Below are 23172 nucleotides of genomic sequence, written 5' to 3'. Positions count from 1 at the left end.
CTGCCTAATGAGAAAATCATCACACTCAGCTCTGGCACCAACAGCTGGCTCCCAGCAGCCGTGCCAAGCACACAGTGTGTCTGCGAGTGGAAAGGGCAGAGGGAAAGACCTGGTTAGTTAAAATAATTCTTCTCCAAGAAATGCTTGACATCACCCAAGCAAGGTCCCTGTGTATCTCTTCAATTTACATACATTTCTGCCGTCAAAAATGTCAGACTATTTCCTTAATGGAAAATGCCTGAAGTACAATATCATCTCTATAACCTGACTGTAGATAAAGGGTTGTTTAAGCTGTGAGATACAGTGAGGATCTTTAATCTTCATCAAATCACATACAAACCCTCATTGCTCGTTTATCAAACAAGGATTATCAAGAAAAGACCCAGCCTCTGGTCTCCCAACCTCATCCAACTGTGAAGTGTGCTTCTGGCAGTATGTAATTGGTTGTACGTGATACGCGCACAGCCCCTAATATGACTGCCAACAGATAACGAAGTAAACTAGTATGCCAGCAAGCCACATGGTTAATATAAACTCTACTATACTTAGGAAGCTACTTATAATTTGGAAAGAAACAGGAAACTGTGTCCTGAACACACTACTCAAGACAGCAGCCAGGGGCTTCCCTGGTGGCGCAGTTGTTGAGAGTCCACCTGCCGATGCAGGGGATACGGGTTCGTGCCCCGGTCCGGGAGGATCCCATATGCCGCGGAGCGGCTGGGCCCGTGAGCCATGGCCGCTGGGCCTGCGCATCCGGAGCCTGTGCTCCGCAACGGGAGAGGCCACAAGAGTGAGAGGCCCGCATACCGCAAAAAGAAAAAAAAAAAAAAAAAAAAAAAAAAAAGACAGCAGCCAGTTAATCCTTCAAGAAAAGAGCTTTAGATTTACCAGTGCAAGTTAAGCTGCTCTGGTTAGACTTGTTTTAGCAGTTTCACCATAAAACTCATCGTTGCTATTTGCAGGGGAGCGTAGATACAGGCACAAAAGTTTCCACTCACAGGAAAATAACTTATAATCACCACAATCACCACAAAAACCCTTTACCGACAGGCTAGTGAGCCAACCAGAGACTGCACATCAGCGTCAAAGATGAACACTTAAAATTCAAGGCGATGGAAAACCAGAGGAAGGGCTGCTCACTTGGCTTTGAACTCCTAATTACATCCTATTGCCACAAAGTTCCAAGATGGTAAATACCTGTTTTAAACTGTCTGCTGGGAAACCTCTGGGTGCACACGCAGGCATCTGAAATCAGGATCCACTGTGTTTATATGTCCACACCCAACAGGAGGCCACCCACAGACTAGATGTCTGTGAAGTGGTCACTCTGCTCTCCAGCAGTGGGAGACCCCCGACCAGTGCCCTCCTGGGTGGGCAGCGCATCCTGCTCTGAGCCCCCCGGGGCCGGGCCCGGGAGCTCATACACCCGCTTGGGTACACCTCGGGTCTTCCGGGGGCCGGGCCTGTCTGGCTCAGGCTGCTCTCGTCCTGCTGCTCTGGGATCCCGATCACACGCTTCCCAGGGTCCCAACAAACCAGGTCTTTCTTCAAATTCAAAACCCAAGAGGAGTGAGGTAGCTCGAGATTCCAGCTCCCTGTGGCGGGCTCGGTCGCCGTGGAGACCCCTGGCCGAGCTGCAGAGACTCTGGACACAGTCCTGGAGGAGTGCTACGTGGCCGCGGTGCCCTGTGCAAGGAGAAGGGAAAGGCAGTCACCCTCGGCGTTCCCCACCAGGTGGTGAGCGTCGTGATGGACTCGAGACGCCCTTTAAGCCAAAGTGACCCCTCAAGGCAATTTCAAACCACTTAAGATTATTCAGTTTATCTGTTAAATAAGCAACCTGCCTCTTCGGATCTAGTCATTGAGGCAGAGGAACTTACAGATGCTAAGTGGGAATTCAACCCCGCAAGTTCCTACAGGTAATTAATGTCAGTGAAGGAGCGTTGAGCAGGCCCCAGTGAATGAACCAGACTAGAAACGAGACGATGTCTGAGATTCCTCAAACTGTCAAATTCTGATTAACCATAAATTCCATTTGCAGTATATACCTCTCAGCGCAGAAATAATAATTTGAATAGTTTGCTCTAAGCAATGTTTTAACTTCAAGAATTCTGGGGCACAATTAAGCATCTTCTTCAAATCTTGGTATCCAGAATTTTCTTCTTGTACTTGAGTTCTGAAGCTTTTCTGTGTAAATAAAGTTCATAGTTTAAAAAATACACAATAGGCTACATGGCAGTAAGGCTGATTCAAAATGATTTTAATTGCCAGAATTTTATCTTCAAGAAAGACAATGAGTTTAATTTCCTCACCAGTGCTTCGCTTCTACTGATACAAGCAAGACTACAATACAATATTAACAATTACTGTTTTCAAAAGAAATAAAATTTTGAAAATAATTTAAAATCAAAGTCCAATATCCTATTACATGAGAATGAAGTAAAACAGCAGTACCTACCATTTATTATCCAACATCATAAAAGATAAATTTATTTAATTTTTAAGAGTTCAACTTTATCTCTCTCATTTATTTTATTTAAACAAATATTTTCAAGCCACAGAAATTTCTCTCCTTTGTAACACATTGATTATATACTCAACTTACAATATTTTTCTATTTACCTGTGACATGAGAATAAAATAATTTATCTAATTTGCCTGTATTTTAAAATCTTTGAGCATATTGATTATTAAACACAATTTTTTAGCCTATGCTGACTATTCAAGCAGCAGCTGACAGTTACTAAACCAGCAGCAGGAAGAAACAGATAAAATACATGACTACTACTCAATTTCTGCACACTATTTTATCCATCGCTAAACCTAGTAAGCTAGGACGCCAAGAGGAAGAAGCTTGAGAACTACTGTACCTGCTTCTACTAAACGTGCACCGAGGAGTCACTGGCTAAAGACAGAAACTGAAATAAACACGTCCACGCTGGAACCAAATGAAGTACACTAAACAAAATTAAACCTAAAAACAGTTTAATGCTTTTCTTACTGTTTTCCACTCAGCAAAGAGGTTTTCAAGGGATTCAATCAATCCTATGGCATTAGCTTTCATCTGTTTGGTAACCTATAGAGAAAGTTAAAATACTTTGTTATACAAATAACTATTTAGAAGGATAAAAACCCTGGAACTCCATGGGATCCGCCAGGGAAAAGAGTTCTCGTCTAGGAGTCATGAGACTGGAGTGTCTAAATCATGTAAGTGGAATTTCTTTCTAAAGAAATCACACACAGATTCTACATTAAATATGGATACCCTCTGACGTTTGCTACAGTAGCAGCATTTGCCTACTTAAATATTTATAGAAAAGAAATTTCCAAAACTTCCTCTGGAAGGGGGTGAGATAACTAATGTGTCCAGAAAAAAATTACACTCTCAGAACTTTATATGCATTCACCAGTCTCACTGAGATAAACTGACACACGACACTGTATTAGTTCCAGGTGTACAGCATGATTCAATACCTGTACGTGCTGTAGAACGGTCACCGCAAGTCTAGTTAATATCTGTCGTCTCACAGTTACACGATTTTGTTTCTTGAGAACTTTCAGGATCTATTCTCTCAGCAGCGTTCAAACATAAACCACGGTACTGTCAACCACCACCGTGCACGTCACACCGCCAGGACTCGTTTATCTTACAGCTGCAAGTCTGCACCTCCTGTCCCCCCCCACGGCCCACTCTCCCCACCCCCGCTCCACCCACCTCTGTTTCAGTGAGCCCGGGTTTTCTAGATTCTACACACACACGAGCTCACACAGCGTGTATCTTTGTCTGAGCCAGTTCACTTTCACGTGCTTCACCACTTGATGCTCAGTTGATTCTCCACCACGGCCCTGTGCTGCAGACGCACCTGTCCTCACTTTACAACATGGACCCAGACCCCGAGGCCTAGGTCAGAACCCGGGTGGGACCCCTCTCCCTCCCCCTCCCCCCCTTCCCCCCATTCTAAGCTGTTGCTTGTGCTGCTTGGTTCTGTCCCAGAGGTGCTTCCCGCAGCATTTCTGCCACGCGAGCTGCTGAAGCATGTAACTGGCTTTTCCCACAGAGCCCTTCCCTGGGTCTAACTCAAATTTCCTCTCCGTGGTAAACAAAAAAGAACACCTAAATTCTGTTTTTTTCCCCCTTGACTCCAGCTTGAAAATACAACTGCAATGCCTTATGTCTGAGCCTATTTTGTATTTCTTCAAATATTTTGTTCTCCTTCTGTGGGTTCTTACGAGTTTAACTTTTAAGGATACGATAACCTAAACCCCGGCCGTGAGCACACAGCTGTGGCCTTCTGCAGAGAGGAGAGGAGAGGCTGGTGAGAGCAGAGGTCCACGTGGACATGCAGATCCCATGAACTCTGTGACGAGGGGCCTGACCCTTTAGCCGCTTATTTCCTCAAAACAAGACCAGCGCCCCCATCGACAGACGAATGGATACAGAAGATGTGGCACATATATACAATGGAGTATTACTCAGCCACAAAAAGGAATGAAACTGGGTCATTTGTAGAGATGTGGAGGGACCTAGAGACTGTCATACAGAGTGAAGTCAGTCAGAAAGAGAAAAACAAATATCGTATATTAACGCATATATGTGGAACCTAGAAAAATGGTACGGATGAACCGGTTTGCAGGGCAGAAATTGAGACACAGACGTAGAGAACAAACGTATGGACACCAAGGGGGGAAAACTGCGGGGGCGGGGGGGGCGGGGATGGTGGCGGTGGGATGAATTGGGCAATGGAGATTGACATGTAGACACTGATGTGTATAAAATGGATGACTCATAAGAATCTGCTGTATACAAAAATAAAATACAATTTAAAACAAAGTATCCATTAAAAACAAGACCAGCGCCAACACCTGCACCTGCTTCAGCACCCGCTAAACACACCCTCACGCACTATTCCACCTGCTGCTCATTAACTGACTCTGCACCCTTCTGCACTCCGTGCCGGCGGAAATTCTGCTTTGCAAACAGCGGTAAGTAAAGTGTTAGTGATGAATGTCGCCGCCACTGCTGCAGGGCGCAGCCAGGCTCCGGCATCAGCCGTGCTGGTGGAGCGCCCTGCCTGCAGAGCCGCATCAGGGACCCCGAATCAGCCTCATGTCCCCTGGACACAAGTAGACTCACAGACCCTGAGTCAGTGACAATGTGAGCTCCTTTGGAATGTGTTTATTTTAAAAACAAAACAAGACACAAAGCGAGAGAGGAAAGTGCAAGCAGAGTGTCTACGGTTAGGATTTCCCGTACGCCGTTCTGAATCCCGTAGGATGCTCAGAGCAGCTTTAGGAAGTGAGCGTGGTCCGTGCTCACCTTGTAAACGGTGCAACCGAGGCTCAGGCGCCTGCTCAAGGCTACACGGGACCTGGGGAAGCAACTCAGCGTTCAGTGTCTCCCAGCTCTGAGCTGCCCTGGGCAGAGATAAAGCCCCATCATCTGACGGAAGGACGGGGAGCCCCTCTGGCTCACACGAGAAGCTTCCCCTCAGCTAAGGGAGCTAGAAATACACCAATGCAAAGGTTTCCCTAAGAGGAAAAAAGAACTCTCCCTTTCCCCGCCTTCCTGTAAACAACCACCCAGAGGCATGGGAGCCGACCGTCCTCCACACAACTGCCTTTCCCAGATCACCAACACGTACGTGAATCTTCACCCACGCGGGTGACCTCAGGAGCCCGAGCGCCCCGGGGAGCTCCTTCAGATGTGGTTCTAACAACAGGTGTTACAACAAGACTCTAGAACAGACCAACCTGAAATCCACTGTCACAAGGTTTGAACTTCTACCTTCCGAATCCCCGACTCACTAACACAAACACTCAACAGAGAAGACTGGTGCGTGATCAGTGACTTCCACGTGGCAGGCTGACTTTGGGAGTCAAGCAGGTAGAACGTAAGACCCCGACTCAGGGAGACTAGGCGCCCCGGCTCAGTGAAGCCACGGGACCGGCAGTAACCACCGCCCTCTGCAACATGGTGACTGAGGGTCGCCTCTACTCTGTGTAAACACCTAGTCCAGTACCTGCTACCAGGAGTGATTTAATGAGTAAACGGCTCACAACCTGTGCCACGGGTGTCATCACACATGACAGGTGAAGAAACAGGGTCAGAACACTGAGTGGCTCGGTAAACAACTGCTGGAAGGTGACGGAGCCGGGTCACACACGCAGGTACTCCAGTGGCAAGATCCAGCCCGTCCCCACAGCCCCCCTGTGAGCCAGCACTGGCTTTGTGCTGTGACATGAATTAGCTGGAGGAGGTAGGGGCAGGCCTGTCCCAGGAGGCCACCCACATCTCCCTTGGTCCTATATCTTGACACGAGACAACTGATGTGACTCCCCTTGTTCAAGACAGTGGATCGATAAATGGTAGTTTCCATTCTCAAGAGGAAGAGCAGAGTCCTGAACACAGACGAGGAAGAAAAAGAGAAGTGGAAAGTGGCCACTAGGGGTCGCTGACACACTCCTTCCGCTCAGTTTATCCCCAGGCAGCCGTGGCACAACCCGCAAAGCACGAACCACAAAAGGGGCTGCAGTGACTCAGGTGTAACCTGGGAAATGTCACCATGAGTGATGATGTCAACAGCCTTTTCAGTAAAAAAACAATCCAACACAAGCTAAAATACATAAGTTTATAAAAACCTCAATCACTGACTGAGTTAAACTGTTTTTAAAAACCAACTTTACATACTGGCTGGTACTACACAGGACATTCCCTTGTCCGTCTTACCTGATCTTGGGGACTCTGACTTCGGAGTTCACGCTCAAGTTCTTTTGCTTTTTCTAGTCCAGAATCTAGGAGACTCTCCATTCCCAGGCCTACACCATCACAAATAGCACCCATGAAATCATCCTAGAAAAAGGTTTTAAGCGTTAACTGGCAAATTCAAGTTCTATATTCTTTTTAAATTACCAAATAATTAAGTTATATTTTCTGCTTATTTTAGGACTGTAATACATTCCAAGTTGATTAATTCAACAAAAGCTAGAATAAGAACTAACGGTGCATAAGGAAAAAAAATTAGCCAGTCTGTAATTTTGTATCCCACATATTATGTTAAAGAATGCTCATCCTCTTAGACAGGACACCGTGTTGCTAGAACGTTTTAATACAATATTATGTTTTCAGTAGCATGAATAATTAAAGCAAGCAAATACACATTTTCTAGAATTAACATGCAAACGTAATTACACTCTTCACACGTTGGCTGGCTGAGCACCCATCCTCCAGAGCAGACGGCTACCACCAAGCCAAAGATCCGGAAGGCATGGTGAGGATCCCCAAATCATCAGGCACATTTAACCACCTAGACTGTAACAGCTTTCAATCTCCTGTTAAACTAGTAAAGTATGTGTTGCTTTGAAAAACAAACACTTATCCTGCTTAGTGACACCACTACCAGAAGCCTCTACTGTTCCCTGAGATGAAGTCTTCCGCCACGAACGCTGCCGAGTTACCTGGAGGCCGGCAGCCCCGCAGTCGCGGCTCTCCAGGGAGCGCAGCTGGTCCCCGCTAAGAGCTGCTAACTGCCCCGCGTACTTGATGGCTTGGTGTACAATTTGGATCACCTGCTTTTGAGCCTCTTTCACCATTGATGAAATATCTGAAGAGCACCCCTGTAAGATAAAAATGGGCCAGGGTATCGGATACATGAGATTACCAGGGGAGGTAAGAACAAGAAGACCAATGTGAAGAAAACGGATTCTGCATTCATCGATACAGTGACCGCGCTTCATCAAAGTCTGATCGGAACCAGACAACGTGCGATCCCGTAGCTTCTGACGGTGACGACACGACTAGGATGCAGGCTGCCCTCAGAGAGCTTCTGCGCTAACAGGAGACGGAAGGGGGGCAGGCGGCAGCCATACGTGAGACAGCACTGAGCGCCCCCTGTGCCGGGCCGTCTGGCGGATGGGTAACCAGGACGCTTCCTATTATGGGGGGCGGGGAGGGGAAGGGGAAAGGGAGGGAAGACCTGAGACGCTGCAGATGAAAGGCTCCGCCACGCCCCCCAGAGGAGCGGGGAGGGCGGCTCAGGCACCCCTCCCGGGTCTGCCTCCTGGAGTATGCTGCCTGCATCACTGCAAGGTAAGGGTGCTCAAGCTACACTTAAGCAGAGCCTGGTTCCCAAATCCAGTTTTGCCAGCGTCTCCTGAGCTCAGCTGATCTCCCTCCCAGTCACCCGTCCTCTCCGTCCTGATTCCTTATGGAAAGCACTTCTCACAGGGCAACAGGCCACGGCCCTAAGTTACGGTCAAAGTGCTCTTCCTCGAGACGGAAGAGACGGGAGAACGCTCCACCCCAGGTCCTCTGCGGTCCTTTCTTGTAACACCAGCCAACTAACTGGCCGTCACAGCAGCCTCGCCAGGTGGGCACTGCTGCTTCACTTTCTAGGTGGGCAACAGGAGACTCACAAAGTCTGTGCAAGGATACACGCACACCTAATCCAGCCCCAGTTCACACACCGGACTTCCAAACGCCCGCGGCGGGTTGGGTTGGGTTTTCCCTATCCTGCACCGCCTCCAGGATCTGAGGCTGACCGAGTCACCCAGCCCTCCCGCGACCACGCGGCTGGAGCCCAGGCGACCGGGGGTGACCCCGCGGCCCGCACTCTCAGGGCCTGCCTGCGCTGTCTGAGCCCTCCTGCCTCTGCCCTCCGTCCCCACCAGTCTGCGGCCTACCCTCCTTGTGATGGTCACTCTGTTTCCTCGTGACCTATATCCAAAGTGACCCTTCATCCAATGTCAGTTTATAATTAATTCAATAACAAGGACCCAACCGAGCATCGGTCACACAACGAGCCCTCGTGAGAAAGGACACCACATTCCATCCACCTGCTGAGAGCTCATTGCCCACACCGACACGGTGCATTAAACGGCACAACGGGTAACGTACGGGGTTAGTATCAGAGGAGCTAATAGTAGGAATGTGTGGCCAGGTCTCGGGGAGCCCCACAGAGACTGCCTAGGGGAGAATAATGGACAATGGAAACCACAGGTCCAGTTTCAACACTGGACCCGTAAGTTCAGTCAGTCAACAAAGAGAGCCTCCCAGGAGGCATCTGACGCAACTAAGCATCCACTAGGGCAGGAGGACCGGAAAGTCTTGGGAGGCCCTACAGGATCTGTCCAAGTATCTAGAACATTTTGCCACAAAGCCTGTCCCTCTGGGTTTCTGCCTTGGCCCCTCGTACGTGTGGAGCCTCTCGGAGGAGGTCCGGGCATCAGCAGATACGGGGTCTCTCCAGCACCAGCCCCCATGTCCTCCTCCTCCGGTCCTCCCTGGTCACACGGCTGCCAGAATAAAATGCACTTCCCAGGGACACCTGCAGCTACGTGTGGTCATGTGATGAGGTTCTGGCCAAAGATACATAAATAGAAATGTCATGCGGCGATTTCCAGAAACCTCCTTAAAAGAAGGCCGCTTCTTCCATCCCGTGCACTGACCTTCCCTGGAGCCCTGGATGCGGTAGACACAGAGCCTGGGGCCATGCTCGGGGCCCAGCCGAGAGCTGCACGGAAGGAACCAGGGTCCCGAGGCAGCCACCAAGCCCGCCTCCAGATTTTATGAGAGAAAGGAAGCTTTCACCTTACCTCTTCCTACAGCCAAGCCTCATCTTATCTGACTTAAGGTAAACAGGGAAACAAGATTACTTTCCTTGCCCCTGTGCCAGCAGGCCTGTGACTAACTCACCCCACGCTAAAGCCCCACCCATAACCAGAGCGAGACCCCGACCCCCTTCCCGGCAGCCCCTGTGGAGGGCAGTAAAGCCCAGGGGGTGGTGGGTAGGAGTATACGCTGGGTCCACGGCGACCCAGGCCCAAGTCTACGACCTACTGGCTGTGAACAGTGGACACAGCCTCCCTGGCCTCCACTTCCTCACTGATATAAGGGTGACACCACCAGTGCCCACGTCCGGGGCTGCGGTGAGGACTGAAGGAGGTAACATTTGCAGTGCCCGGCGCGCCAAAGCCCTGCGAAGTCTCGGTGCCATCCATCAATCGTCCAACATCCACAGTCTTGGGATTTCAACACAGAAAGCCCTTCTGAAAATCCCAAGGGTCGAATTTTGGGCAAGATGCGAATAGGAGAGAGTCGATAAACACCTGCTGAACAGATGGGTTCTCCTAGCGATAACCCGAGATCACTTTACCTGCAGAAACAACTGTAAGCAGCCTCCCAGCTTCCTCACTTCCCGCCTCAGCTCGGCCGGCGAAGTCCCCGCGCTGGCCCTGGGGGGGACACCGCTCAGCCAGGGTCCCGTCAGCACCACGAGCCGCTCGAAGGCGCTCGCCACCTGCACAGCAAGCGACTGGTTTGCTCGATCAGAGAACACTTCGAAAGAAGAAGAAAAGCGATAAGAAGAAGTGACCCCCAAGCACAAGAGCTCACATCTGATCTGCATGAAGACGCTGTAACGTCAGACACCGCATGACACAGGTGACAAAGCCATGCACAACGGAGCAGGGAACCGCGGTTCTTGTGAGCGGGCGGGCAGGGGCTGCTTACCGTTACTCTGACTGTCTTCGTCCTGCTCTTCGTGAGCTCTGGACACGGCAAGCACCCCGTCGTGGATTTTAAGGAAATTACTAATCAAGTTGTCCGCGACAGTGTCTTCTTCATCATCACTCTGTCCAAGAAGCTCTAATGAGGAGCCAATCAATTCCTTGCAAACTCCGGGAAGAAAGGATTCTGCTGCATCTGGGTACACGGGGCTTGATTTCCTCACTAAGCCTGTGTTGACAGAAAACAGCCACCTCAAGCCTCGTGTCCAGGGACAATACTTGCAAACAAACCCATCAGTGCAAGCGGCTACAGAACGCTGGTCACACATTCCAAGTAGGCTATTCCTATTTCAAGACACCCTTACTTCCATACACCAAGCGGAAAACACAATTCCACAGAAGAATCAATCAACCTCTCAACAGCATCCATCCATAGCTTAGCAGCTACAGACACAGATTACAGGGAATCCAAATATCCCACATAACCATCGGCTTAACCTCCTTCTTTATTTACTTTTTGGTAACACCTAGGGAACTGTGAATTGGTGAAAACAATGGCAGTTGCATAAAATAATATAAACACATTAAATGTAAGTAAAATAAGCTTAATTAATTTATAAGCTGGAAAAGCAGGCAGTAATAGAGCAAATGACATTAGAAGGAAGATCTCTCGGCAGCTCTTCCTGTAGCAGCCCCTGCTCTAGGTATCCTGTCACCAAAAAAGGTGAAAGCCAAACAGCTGTCTACAGTTAATCTATCACATGTTGGGGAGACAGACTCTCAGCATGATTTTCGAAGCGCCGTCCAAACCAGAGGTAAACAGAAAACTTGAAAGAGCTCATTTGGCGCCTCTGGAGATAACTTGACCCCGGAACGCTAACCCGTGAGCAGGCTTCTCACTTAATATGCACGATTAGTTTTCTGCTCCACTCCGTAAGCCATTAGAAACAGCCAACGAAAAAGCAGAGTGAGATACAGGCACCAGGTGGGGACTACTAAGATGCGAGAGCCGACGGGGCTTCCCTGGTGGCGCAGTGGTTGAGAGTCCGCCTGCCGATGCAGGCAGGGCACGCGGGTTCGTGCCCTGGTCCGGGAAGATCCCACATGCGGCGGAGCGGCTGGACCCGTAAGCCATGGCCGCTGAGCCTGCACGTCCGGAGCCTGTGCTCCACAACGGGAGAGGCCACAGCAGTGAGAGCCCCGCCTACCGCAAAAAAAAAAAAAAAAAAAAAAAAAAGAATGCATCCCCAAACCCAGCATCAGCATGTCAGAAAGACTTGTAAAAATCTAGTTTCGAAATACGGCCCCTAAGGTGAGAGGTTCAGACACCGGCTCGACTTTCCGAAGCTGGCAGGCCTGTCCTCCCCCACCTCGCAGCCCCCCGGGCAGGTTCGCACTAAATGCACACGTGGGTTTCCAGCTCCCTCTCTGAAAACTGCAAACAAGCAAAGACCTCTTATATGTCTGACTTCCCCTTGTATCTTAATTTTTAAAAAGGGCCCTTAAAAAATGACCCTTGAACACCTGAAACTAACACAATGATGTAAATCAACTATATTTCAATTAAAAAAAAAAAAAAAGACCCTCGAAACAGGTTTAGTTATCTAGAAAAGGTACCTTTGTAAAACATCTTACTCTCAAATAATACTGAATAAATGAGTTGCTACCACAGATACAGAAACTTTTATTTTGCTGGTAAACATAAAGTCTATATTAAACAAGTAGTAGTAGGATAATAATTATCTTCCTAAAAGATAATTCTATGATTAAAAAAAAAAGAAACCCTAGTGTCTTTATTTTAAAGGCAAGATGAGATACAATTTCTTTCATGGCTACTCATATTCCACTGACACCTTTATCGAAATAAGACTATTACATTACAGAGTAATTTTAAAACTCCATTTATTCAGGCACAAGTGACATTCTGTAAAGTGTAAGCTGTGCACATCTTAAGTGTGCAGCTTGTCTTTCCATACGTGGACCCCGCGTAACTTCCGCTCAGATCAGCACGTGCAACACGCCCATCACCGCTTTCCAGCAGGCTCCCTCATGACCCACCATTCTACCTGAAGTACTCAGCTTCTGTCACGATAGATTAGTTTTGCCTATTTTTGAATTTCCTATAAATAGAATCATATGGAATGTACTCGTTATCATCTAGTTTCTTTCACTCAACATAGTGTTTTGGGATTCATCTGGGTTGTTGTATGAATCAGTGGTTCTTTTCTATTGCTGTGCAATAGTCTGTTGTTACCAGGCAATAATTTTAATTATTACAGGTACTTACACATATAAATTACAGTGTATCCCCTCTTCTTATGAAAATTAACATAGTCAATATTGGCATAAAATAATTACTCAGTGGAATAATTCCTATAACTTTTTCTTTTAAACTTTTAAAAATTAAAGTAGCTTTAGACAAATCATGCATATTATATAAAGTTCAGAAGAAAATGAAGGATATGCTGTGAAAAGGATGTCTTCCTTCCTGTCCCGTCCCATCCCCCAAGTGCCCTGGACAAACCAGCGCTTTCAGGGAGAGCATATTCATTTATAAGCATGTTTGTATATATCTTTTTTCTCCTCCTCACACATACGATATCCTGTAATACATAATCTTCTACACTTTGCCTTTTTTTCACTTAGAAGAAAACAATATCCTCATACATTTTTGAACAAACACACGTCTTCCACATTTGAACTAGTCACTCAACTAAAGGCTTGGAATACATCACAGAGCACAGAGTTTCAGAAGTGGGAGGGGTCTCCGGTCCGCCCTGTTTACAGAGGAAATGGAAGCTTCCAGGAGATGAAATGATTTGCACAAGAACAGGAGACAAGACAGTGGCAGAGACAAGACTTGGTGCTATTCCCAGTAAACAACAAAGTCTGATGAAAAAAGTACCTGATGAGCGTGAAGAATGCAAATCCTGGACCGCGTGGGCCTCTATGCCGTGCAGACAGCCGGAAACCCTCCTGTTCTTCATCAGAGTCCTGCTCCTGGAAAAACAGAAACCGTAAGGTTGGCAGTTACACTCCACGTGGGAAAATGCGAAGGACACAGTTTTAAATTCTCCAGAGAGAACGGACATCCACGAGAATGTTTTCCATAGAAATATTTTCATCAAGGGTTAAATTAATTTGGTTCATCGAACAGGAATTTACTATTTTCAGGTACTAATCTAACCCTACAGTTACTTAACTGAATAGAACAAATGTACAGCTGACCCGTGGACGAGGCGGGGATTAGGGGCGTGGGCATTAGGGGCGCACAGTCAGCCCTCGGCACACGACGTTCCTCCACATCTGCAGGCTCAGCCAACCCCAATCCTGTCGTGTTTACTACTGAAAACCCGTGCTGTTCGAGGGTCAGCTGTCCTACTATTCACAGGCTCCGGACACTGTGGTTAAGACACGGCAAACGGGGCTTCTGGGCTCACGGAGCTTACGGTCCACAGGAAGTCATGAGGGCACGGAGGGCTGCGGAGGCGCTCAGCGGGAAGGACTCGGCCCCAGAGCCGGGAGGGCCCCTGGAACGAGCCTGGGGCAGACCTCGGATGCCAGCTAAGGGAGCGTGCATTGATCCTGAGCAAGTTATCCTGGGAAGGGTTTTAAGCAGGGAAATGATCCAGGTCAATAAATTCAAGCAAATATCTGCTGCCCAGGGCGAAGAGCACAGCACCGGGAAGCGCAGCAGCGGCACAAGGCAGGAGGCTCCCCCTGGGGTGTGATGGGAAGGACGGATCACCACTCACGGACCAACTTTCCAAAGCCCAGCTCCAGCCCCCAGACCTCAGTCCAGCGGGACCTTTGAAGGCTTCTCCTTAACTGGACCCTCTCTACTGGTGGCCACCCACAGAAAAACGCTGTTTGTTGAAAAGATGGTTAAACAAAAGCATTCTATCTGTAGTCGCCTAAATGTTTCAAATATAAAATTTCCCCATGAATTCCTACGAGAGAAACACAGAATTATGACTGACAACAGGGAGAGAAAATATCAATTCTCACAGGTTACAGTTTTTTTACTTAGTAGCGAAAGAAAAGCGTACGTTATCCCATTAAGTCTGAACTAGGAAAACGTATTCTTTCAACATGACTGTAGTTAAACAATGTTTAAACAAATTAAAAAATGCTTGTCACATTCCTTTCAAAGAATTTTTACTTAATATCGGGGGAAATTTTACTTTGAACTGTCAACAGCACATATCAAAATTTATATGCCAACAAACTGGTCTATTTCACCGCAGAACAAGCGTGGCACATCATTGCCTAGAAGCTCCATAATTAAGAGTCCATTACCTTCAGGCATTCTCAGAGTGTGCAATTCTGTCATAAACATTCTTACAAGGCTGAAACTTCATACACAAGGCTCCTGACCAAGAGCAATCCATGTTTTTTAAAAAATGATACTTTTAAATGACAGAAGTTTTCAAAAACATCTCTGCCAAAAGAAAACACCTGATTTCGAAACCTTAGAAAATGCTGTTTTGATTTTTCAGTAACGATTTAAGTTTCTGTTGATTCCCTAATTATTAACCTAAAAGTCAGTGGGATTTAAGATGTAAATTACTAACCTTCAATAGGATAAAACTTTCATGTTAATTCTTAATGCTCATATTTGATCCACACGTCTAAGTACACAAAACTTATACGTGTTTATAATAAAACAATAAGAAATCAGCAATTTTTAAATCTAAAGGAATTTATAAACCACACTCTCATGAACCTGTAGGTCTGGTTTGAATTCTGGGAGGCTTATGCCACTCTGGGCTGGTGTAAGTGTCCCAGGCCCCATCCACCCAATTCCACCCCAGGACGAGTTAGCTCATTTTAGTGCCAGAGCCCACCTCTGTTTTGAAGTCCTCGGGACAAATCACCTGAAGATATCACTTATCTTTTCACTGGAATTGGATCAGAAATCATATCCTCTCTGTATCCCAAGATTTCATGTTATTCAGTACATATTAGGTGCCTGACAACAAGAACTGCCATTTACAGAGCAGCCACGGACAAGGTTGGATCTCAAAGCCTCCCAGCAGCACTGCATCATCAGTGTCGTCGGTCCCGTGTCAGAGACCACAGTGGTCACCGGAGAAGCAGCTGCTCCTCAGGGATGACCCTGTCCTGTCTCCAGCTTACAGGTGAGAAGACTGAAGCCCCGAGACGTCCTGCCCTGGGCCCCCGGCCACATGGGCCAGGACGAGGCCTCAGGACTCCGTGGGACCCTTGACTCTGCACAGCATGAGCCTGCAGCGGATCCACTCAAGGAGCCCAGAGTCTGTTTAAAGCACACGCTCTGTGTTTCCTTCAGCTTGAGATCCGAGCTGCCATGTACCTAACATATAACACGAGTGCGACATCTTGGCTGCTTCTTACTCTAGCTTAGCAGCTAGAATGCAGGAAATAAAGCAAAAGTCACAGGTAATTACGTAGTTCCACCTCTTTGAGGAGAGTTTATACAAATGAGTTTAAAATAAGCATGGTCAAAACCAAGAGAGGCCTAAGGAGGTTTAGAAACCCAAATGGACGCTGAGCTGCGCTGAAGACGATGAAGCTGAGACTACATGTAACCCGAAACTCGCTGTTCCTCCCTCTGCAACAGAGAGGCTGGTGACTCTGGACAAGATCCTTCTCTAAATCCTTAGTTACTTCACCTGTACACTGGGGGTAAGGACAGCAGCAGTTCTGCGGTGAATGAGGCTCTGCCCAGCATGCATTCAGTACATGTTCTATCTATGGTGATGCTTCTGCTGGATGAAACGCCACTGACCTTGACCTCCTGAAAATTCCCGAATCCCTTCTACAAAGTCTTAGACCTCAGTGTACACCTGGATGACCCCCAGGAACCTCAAACTCACCGCGTCCAAAATAGCCTCCCTACCGTCCACCTCAGGGAACCCCACCCTCCCCTAGTCACTTGGCCAGGACCCGCCTGCAACCCCGCATCACTGTCACCCCACACCAGCCACCGAGGCCCGTGATCCTGCCTCGCGGATGCCCGTAGACCTACCCTCCTCTGCAGCCCCTCCCCAGCCTCGGGTCAGGTCTTCATCAACTTGCCCTGCCCCAACGTTCCTCCACGCCGGGTCTCGGAGGGCAGGGAATATTCTGTACTTATCCCTGTATCCTCAGGACATGGCAGCCAGCAGTCCTATTCAAAAACCAAACCAAGGGGCTAACCAAGTCCCAGGACGAAGGCCTTCCTACTTCAGCGTTCGCTTCTCTGTAACCTAAGCACAGGGGCGTGAGCAGGGGCAGCGTCCACTGGCGCTGAGTGTTGCATATTTTAGTTAATAAGCAACATCTATCATGTACAGAAGTCCTTGATCACCGTGATTTAGTGTTCTGAGGTGCTCATACTAACTTAATGGCATTTCAAACTCTATAACTTACAATAAAATATCATAGGATATGCCAGGTTTTTGAGAAAGGGTAAAGTAATAAACACGGTTCATCTTCATAGGAAATTAGGTTTATGCCAGTCTAAGTTGCTCTTAAAACTTATATGGTAAAATACTGAGGCTATTTCTTCGTATTCTAACTGAATATAAACAATGTAATGCCCTAAGTGCTGTAATTTGATCAGTGACATACTGGGTTCCCTTCCCAGATATCCACCATGACAGGAGACAGTTCTTTTGAGAAGGAAGAAAGCCAGTAACACAAATGTCCTCACCTCCTTCTGGAAAATGAAGACACTGGAACATTTGTGATGTCGGGTTCCCATTCATCTTCAGGGTCGCAAAACACATCTTCACCCTTGTTACTACAATGGCCCTAAGAAAATTAAATATATAGTTTCTAGTAATTATGGGTTAAAAATGTTTAGCAACTAAGGGAAAAATGTTTACCTTGTTGCATTTATAAAATTCACAAAATTATAGATTATCTAGATAATGTTAAAAGTAAAAAAATCGCATTCCTGATAAAATTTTTAAAGATCACATGACACTAGGAATTATATTAAAAGAGATCTACTAATAAAAGCAACAGAAATCATTAAATAATTCAGAAATAATAAACGTGATTTAGAAAACATAGAGAAAACAAAAACAATAGCATCCTCAGGAGAAAAAAAAAGGAATAATCTGACAACATTAAGGGGACCTAAATAGACATTTCTCCAGAGAAGATATACAGACGGCCAACAAACATGTGACGGCTCAACATCACTGATCATTAGAGAAATGCAAATCAAAACTGTGTCACCTCACACCGGTCAGAATGGCCACCATCAAAAAGTCTACAAACAATAAATGCTGGAGAGGGTGTAGAGAAAAGGGAATCCTCTTGGGCTGTTGGTGGGAATGTAAATTGATACAGCCGCTATGGAGAACAGTATGGAGGTTCCTTAAAAAACTAAAATTAGAATTACCATATGACCCAGCAATCCCGCTGCTGGGCATATACCCTGAGAAAACCATAATTCAAAAAGAGTCTTGTACCCCAATGTTCATTGCAGCTCTATTTACAATAGCCAGGACATGGAAGCAACCTAAGTGTCCATCGACAGATGAATGGATAAAGAAGATGTGGCACATATGTACAATGGAATATTACTCAGCCATAAAAAGAAACGAAATTGAGTTATCTGTCGTGAGGTGGACGGACCTAGAGTCTGTCATACAGAGTGAAGTAAGTCAGAAAGAGAAAGACAAATACCGTATGCTAACACATATATATGAAATCTAAGATAAAAAAAAATGTCATGAAGAACCTAGGGGTAAGATGGGAATAAAGACACAGACCTACTAGAGAATGGACTTGAGGATATGGGGAGGGGGAAGGGTAAGCTGTGACAAAGTGAGAGAGTGGCATGGACATATATACGCTACCAAACGTAAACTAGATAGCTAGTGGGAAGCAGCCGCATAGCACAGAGAGATCAGCTCGGTGCTTTGTGACCACCTAGAGGGGTGGGATAGGGAGGGTGGGTGGGAGGGAGACACAAGAGGGAAGAGATATGGGAACAGATGTATATGTATAACTGATTCACTTTGTTATAAAGCACAAATTAACACACCATTGTAAAGCAATTATAGTCCAATAAAGATGTTAAAAAATATATAATAAAAAAATTTTTAAAAACAAAGACAAATTTGAATTAGCTTTGACACAAAATATTAATTTAATGAATCAGTATTTTTGGAAATGAATACATTAACCAATAACTATAAAATGCTTAAAGCAATATCTGGTCAATATTAACTGTGGAATAAATTATTATGAATTATTTCTCATAAAAGATTCAATCACTTCCTGGTTGAATATATTGATCATGATAATAATCTATATTTTAATTTAAATATTTAAAGCAATACCAATTAAAGTACTAGCAAAATAAATATAGAGATTGATTCAGGAATAATATAACTAAATGGAAAAATAAGTAAAGAATATTGCAACAAACGGTTGAAAGTAGGAATGTACGGTAACTCACCCATCAGATTTTAATGTATATGTCAAGGCAAGAATTATCAAATGACCTCAATACAGTTTTTTGTTTTTCTAATTACACAAGCAATTCACATTCATTGTAGAAAATCTGGAAGTTATTAATACATATAAACAAACAAAAAAAAATTTTAACCACTTGCAAACCCATCATTTAGAGGTAAAGTGTCAGTGCTTTTGTATGATTCCCTTCAGCCTTTCTGTAGTTTCTATTGTGAATATACCTTGCATTCCATTCCTGGAATTAACCCTACTTAATCATGGTATAAGTATTCTCTAAATACAACCTTGGGTTTGACTTACTAACATTTCTTTCAGGATTTTTATAGCTGTGTTCATATTAAGATTGGTTTGTAATTCTCTTTTGAATTATCTTTTCAGTTTTTGTGGGTTTTGTTTGTTTTGACTGTAATCACTTATTCTAGCGTCGTAACTGTGACACTTTCTATTCTTTGCTACATTCTAGAATAGTTTAAATGTAACAGGATTTGTCTGTTTTCTGGAGGTTCAAAACTGCTTACCTATGAAATTGACTGGGATCAGCATCTTTTTTTTTTTTTACCAATTTTTTTTTTTCAGGTTAGTTCATTGACAAATTTTTCAATTTATTGCTTGGTTAGTCACCTATTAAATCAACTTTCATAATTTCTCTTTTTCTAGAAAAATCTTTACTTTCTAGAAAATTATTAAACTTATTAGCTTACTTATTAAACTTATTTACATAAAAATGTAATACAATTTTAAAATGCTTGAGATCTTTATTTAAATGCTATATGTCCGTTCCTAAAATCACACGTTCATCTTTTCAAAGAGCCAAAGCCTGAGTTTATTAATTCTAATTTGTCAATTATTACTTTTATTTTTAATGATTCCTTCATTTATTCTCCTTTGGTTTAGGTTTATTCTTTTCTAGATTGAGTTAACTATTTAGTTGGGTTTTTTTGGTTTTTTTTTGTGGTACGCGGGCCTCTCACTGTTGTGGCCTCTCCCGCCGAGGAGCACAGGCTCCAGACGCGCAGGCTCAGCGGCCATGGCTCACGGGTCCAGCCGCTCCGCGACATGTGGGATCCTCCCAGACCGGGGCACGAACCCGTGTCCCCTGCATTGGCAGGCAGACTCTCAACCACTGCGCCACCAGGGAAGTCCACTATTTAGTTTATTTTCATTTTTCCATTATACAATTCAAGCATTAACGCTATAATCTGGCAGAATCCTGTAAGTTTTTACATATAATATTTTTATTTCAAAAAGTTTATAGAGATTTTAATAATATTCCAAACCTCGTAAAGTTCTTTCATTGCCGCAAGCTTAGACTCAAACTTTTCCAGACTCCAGACAGTTGAGACCCCTAGTTGCAGGTTACGAACCTGAATACAAGTGTCAGAACTACTTCCTTTATCTGATACATGTCTGAAAGAAAAACCAAAGAAAAAAAGTGCTTCTCCTAAAACATACATAACCTAGAGTTTTCCGAATTAGAATGACTCCCATAAAAATTCAGACCACTGATTAAATCTCTCCATAGTTAAGTATTTTTGTTATACTAATCATGTCTAGTATATACTATATTAAAATAACTTCTTATATAATTTCTTAAAAGTTCTAATATTGTATATTCCTTTTAAAATGTGGAATACTTATAAATTCTCAACTCAAAAGAAAATTAGTGAATTCCTAAAACATCTAAAATTATTCTGTTTATAAAATATACGAGTATGTTAATTGCTGAAAGCCTTTTTCACTCCAGAGTGAGCTCTGAGAGGGGAATCTGGCAGTGCCCCTGGGGATTATGACACCCGCTTGCTCCTGGACAGGCATGTAGGATACCATGTCCTTAGAGAAACTAAAACAGAAAAAAATCACATGAAGCGTGAAGCGTGACTAGTTTAAAACAACAAATTACTTTACAAATTAGATAATCACTCACCTGCCAAAAACATAATTCTTTTTTAACTTGTTGTTGATGGTATTGGCTTCCTGAATCATCACGGAGAGTTTCATGGAGCTCCAACTGGGCTGAACTAGCAGAGAGCACACAGAGAAGATTCAGAACACGTATGTGAGCACTAACACACCACCAGGCACAATACGTCCTGAGAAAAAACTGACTTCAAACGAATGGTTTTAACGATACATCACAGAAGGTGAAGGCGATAACTCAGTAACTTTTCTTCAAGCCTCACTGGTGAAATAAAATATTCTTCATACAAAATGAGGTCTTTCACCTGTGGAGGCATGGAAGAAAACTGAAGTTCACAGAGAGAGGATATGGGTTTTGTAAACAAGGAAATGCCAAAGATGCTGATTTTCCTTCTAATATTTTTAAAGATTTTTTTTTCTAATTTCTTTTTTTCCTAACTTCTAATTTATTTAAAGTATTAGGTAAAGTATACTACAGCCTTAACTTAAATAGAATCACAGTCCTTTTTTATTTTGCCTGAAATTTAAAAAATAGATAGATAGATAGATAGATAAAGACAGAAACAGAGATATATTAGGACATAACACTTTCAGTCCACAATTCCACGCTCCTAATTCAAATGTAAGATTTTATCATAAACATTTTCTATATTGTTCAGTCAAACTTATAACCAGCATTCCATTAAAAACATTTTTTTGGAAGAGTGAAATTCATTGTTCATGTGGATAAAAAAAATCAAGTATTCATTACACAGTACTGTTTTAGGACCTAAGAGGAATAAAAACATGTATTAATACAATGTTCTTATCTCTCACAACAGATGTAACAGTTTCAAGGTAATTTAAAAACAGAAGTTATGGAAAGTATACGGCACAACTACCAAGTATTCTTGCTAAAACACTGAACCTGGATGACAGGTTCTTTGCAGGGTATGTAGAGGCACAGGAACCAGCTAAGCGACAGCCTGGACATACAGTCAGCAAACCCAGAATCTGCGAAACTCTATAGGTAGAGAACCTGGCTCCTTCAATACATGAATTACAAGGGGACAGAGAGAGAAGAAGGAAGAGCCAGCTGACAGATTAAAAGAGACTTAAAAGGCACATCTAGCAAATGCAGGGTGTGGACCACATTTGTATCCTGATTCAAACAAACCGAATGTATTTTAAAAATTATGAAATAGTCCACAAAATTTGAATAGGGACTAGATATTTGATGTGTAAGAAATTATTATTAATATTTTTAGGTGTAATAATAATATCAGAGTTATGCTTCCAAGAGTGACAGAGAAAGAGAGAAAAGAGAGTTCTTATCTAACTTGGAGATACACAGTGAAGTATTTACAGATCAAGTGATGGGATGTCTGGGATTTGCTTCAGAATAGTCCAGGGGGGCGGGGGGATTGAGCATGGCTGGAACAAAACTGAACATGTGTGGGTAACTGTTGAAGATGGATGATGAGTATGGAAGAGTTTACTGTAGTAACCTCTCTGCTTTCGTAGTTTATTTGAAACTTTCTATAATTAAAAAAAGAAAGGTTACATTAAACATCCTGTGTTTGGGGAATTCGCTGGCGGTCCAGTGGTTAGGACACTGTGCTTTCACTGCCGGGGCCTGGGTTTGATCCCTGGTTGGGAACTAAGGTGGCACAAGCCGCCCGGCACGGCCAAATAAATAAATAAATATTTGGGAAAAAATGCTGTGCTCTACACAGGAATGTAGAAATGTACAAAAAAATAACAACTTTCAAGTGAGAAAGAAAACGAAGTATGCAATGATTAAGCACAACTCAGATTAATAATTCTTATAAAATAAGAATTAAGGATTAGAGTAAGACATTTTAAAAAGCATAATACACATTAAAATAATACTTGGAATTCTGTTTACTATTTGCTTATATAACTAAATATTCTAAAAAGTGAATATCCTAAAAACAATCATTCATACAAATTTATCTAGAGCCAGAGAAGTCAGCAACATCTAGAAAAAAATTTTTGAATATACAAAGATAATTAACATTTTACTAATTGTATGAAATAACATACATAACTTTAGAAAATACCTGCTAAAATCGTCCTATACTCACTTGTGAAAGTTTTATCCCTATTACTCTGATTTTGCTGTAGAATTTGTACTTCCTTGGCAATCCTTTGTTTCTCGGTTTCTAAAGCTTCCAGAATTCTTGCATGGCGGATCCTGTGGTCTTCTAAAGCCTAATTGATATTCATTCACGTGGAGCCGTACACGAACGTGCAAAGAGAGAAATTAGAAAACCAGACTGACAATGGTAATAC

At 44.2% G+C, this 23172-nt stretch overlaps 1 protein-coding gene across 1 annotated transcript in view; it reads right to left on the bottom strand.

Annotated features, from left to right (window-relative positions):
• Window positions 1–847: 847 nt before the first annotated feature.
• KIF14 (kinesin family member 14) overlaps window positions 848–23172 on the bottom strand; it is a 50870-nt gene continuing 28545 nt past the window's right edge. Inside the window, exons 20-31 of the mRNA XM_081218796.1 lie at window positions 22965–23091; window positions 20885–20978; window positions 20238–20367; window positions 17180–17280; window positions 13409–13503; window positions 10508–10732; window positions 10152–10333; window positions 7456–7614; window positions 6728–6850; window positions 3002–3076; window positions 2049–2187; window positions 848–1686 (exon numbers count right to left, since the gene is read on the bottom strand). Coding sequence (XP_081074922.1) covers window positions 1304–1686; window positions 2049–2187; window positions 3002–3076; window positions 6728–6850; window positions 7456–7614; window positions 10152–10333; window positions 10508–10732; window positions 13409–13503; window positions 17180–17280; window positions 20238–20367; window positions 20885–20978; window positions 22965–23091 — 1833 coding nt within the window. The 3' untranslated portion in view covers window positions 848–1303. The remainder of the gene's footprint in view (window positions 1687–2048; window positions 2188–3001; window positions 3077–6727; window positions 6851–7455; window positions 7615–10151; window positions 10334–10507; window positions 10733–13408; window positions 13504–17179; window positions 17281–20237; window positions 20368–20884; window positions 20979–22964; window positions 23092–23172) is intronic.

The sequence above is a fragment of the Mesoplodon bidens genome (genome assembly GCF_964165515.1).
Source record: "Mesoplodon bidens genome assembly, chromosome: 2".
Lineage (NCBI taxonomy): Eukaryota > Metazoa > Chordata > Mammalia > Artiodactyla > Ziphiidae > Mesoplodon > Mesoplodon bidens.
Note: the sequence above shows the minus strand (reverse complement) of the source record. Positions and strands in the feature narration are given on the sequence as shown.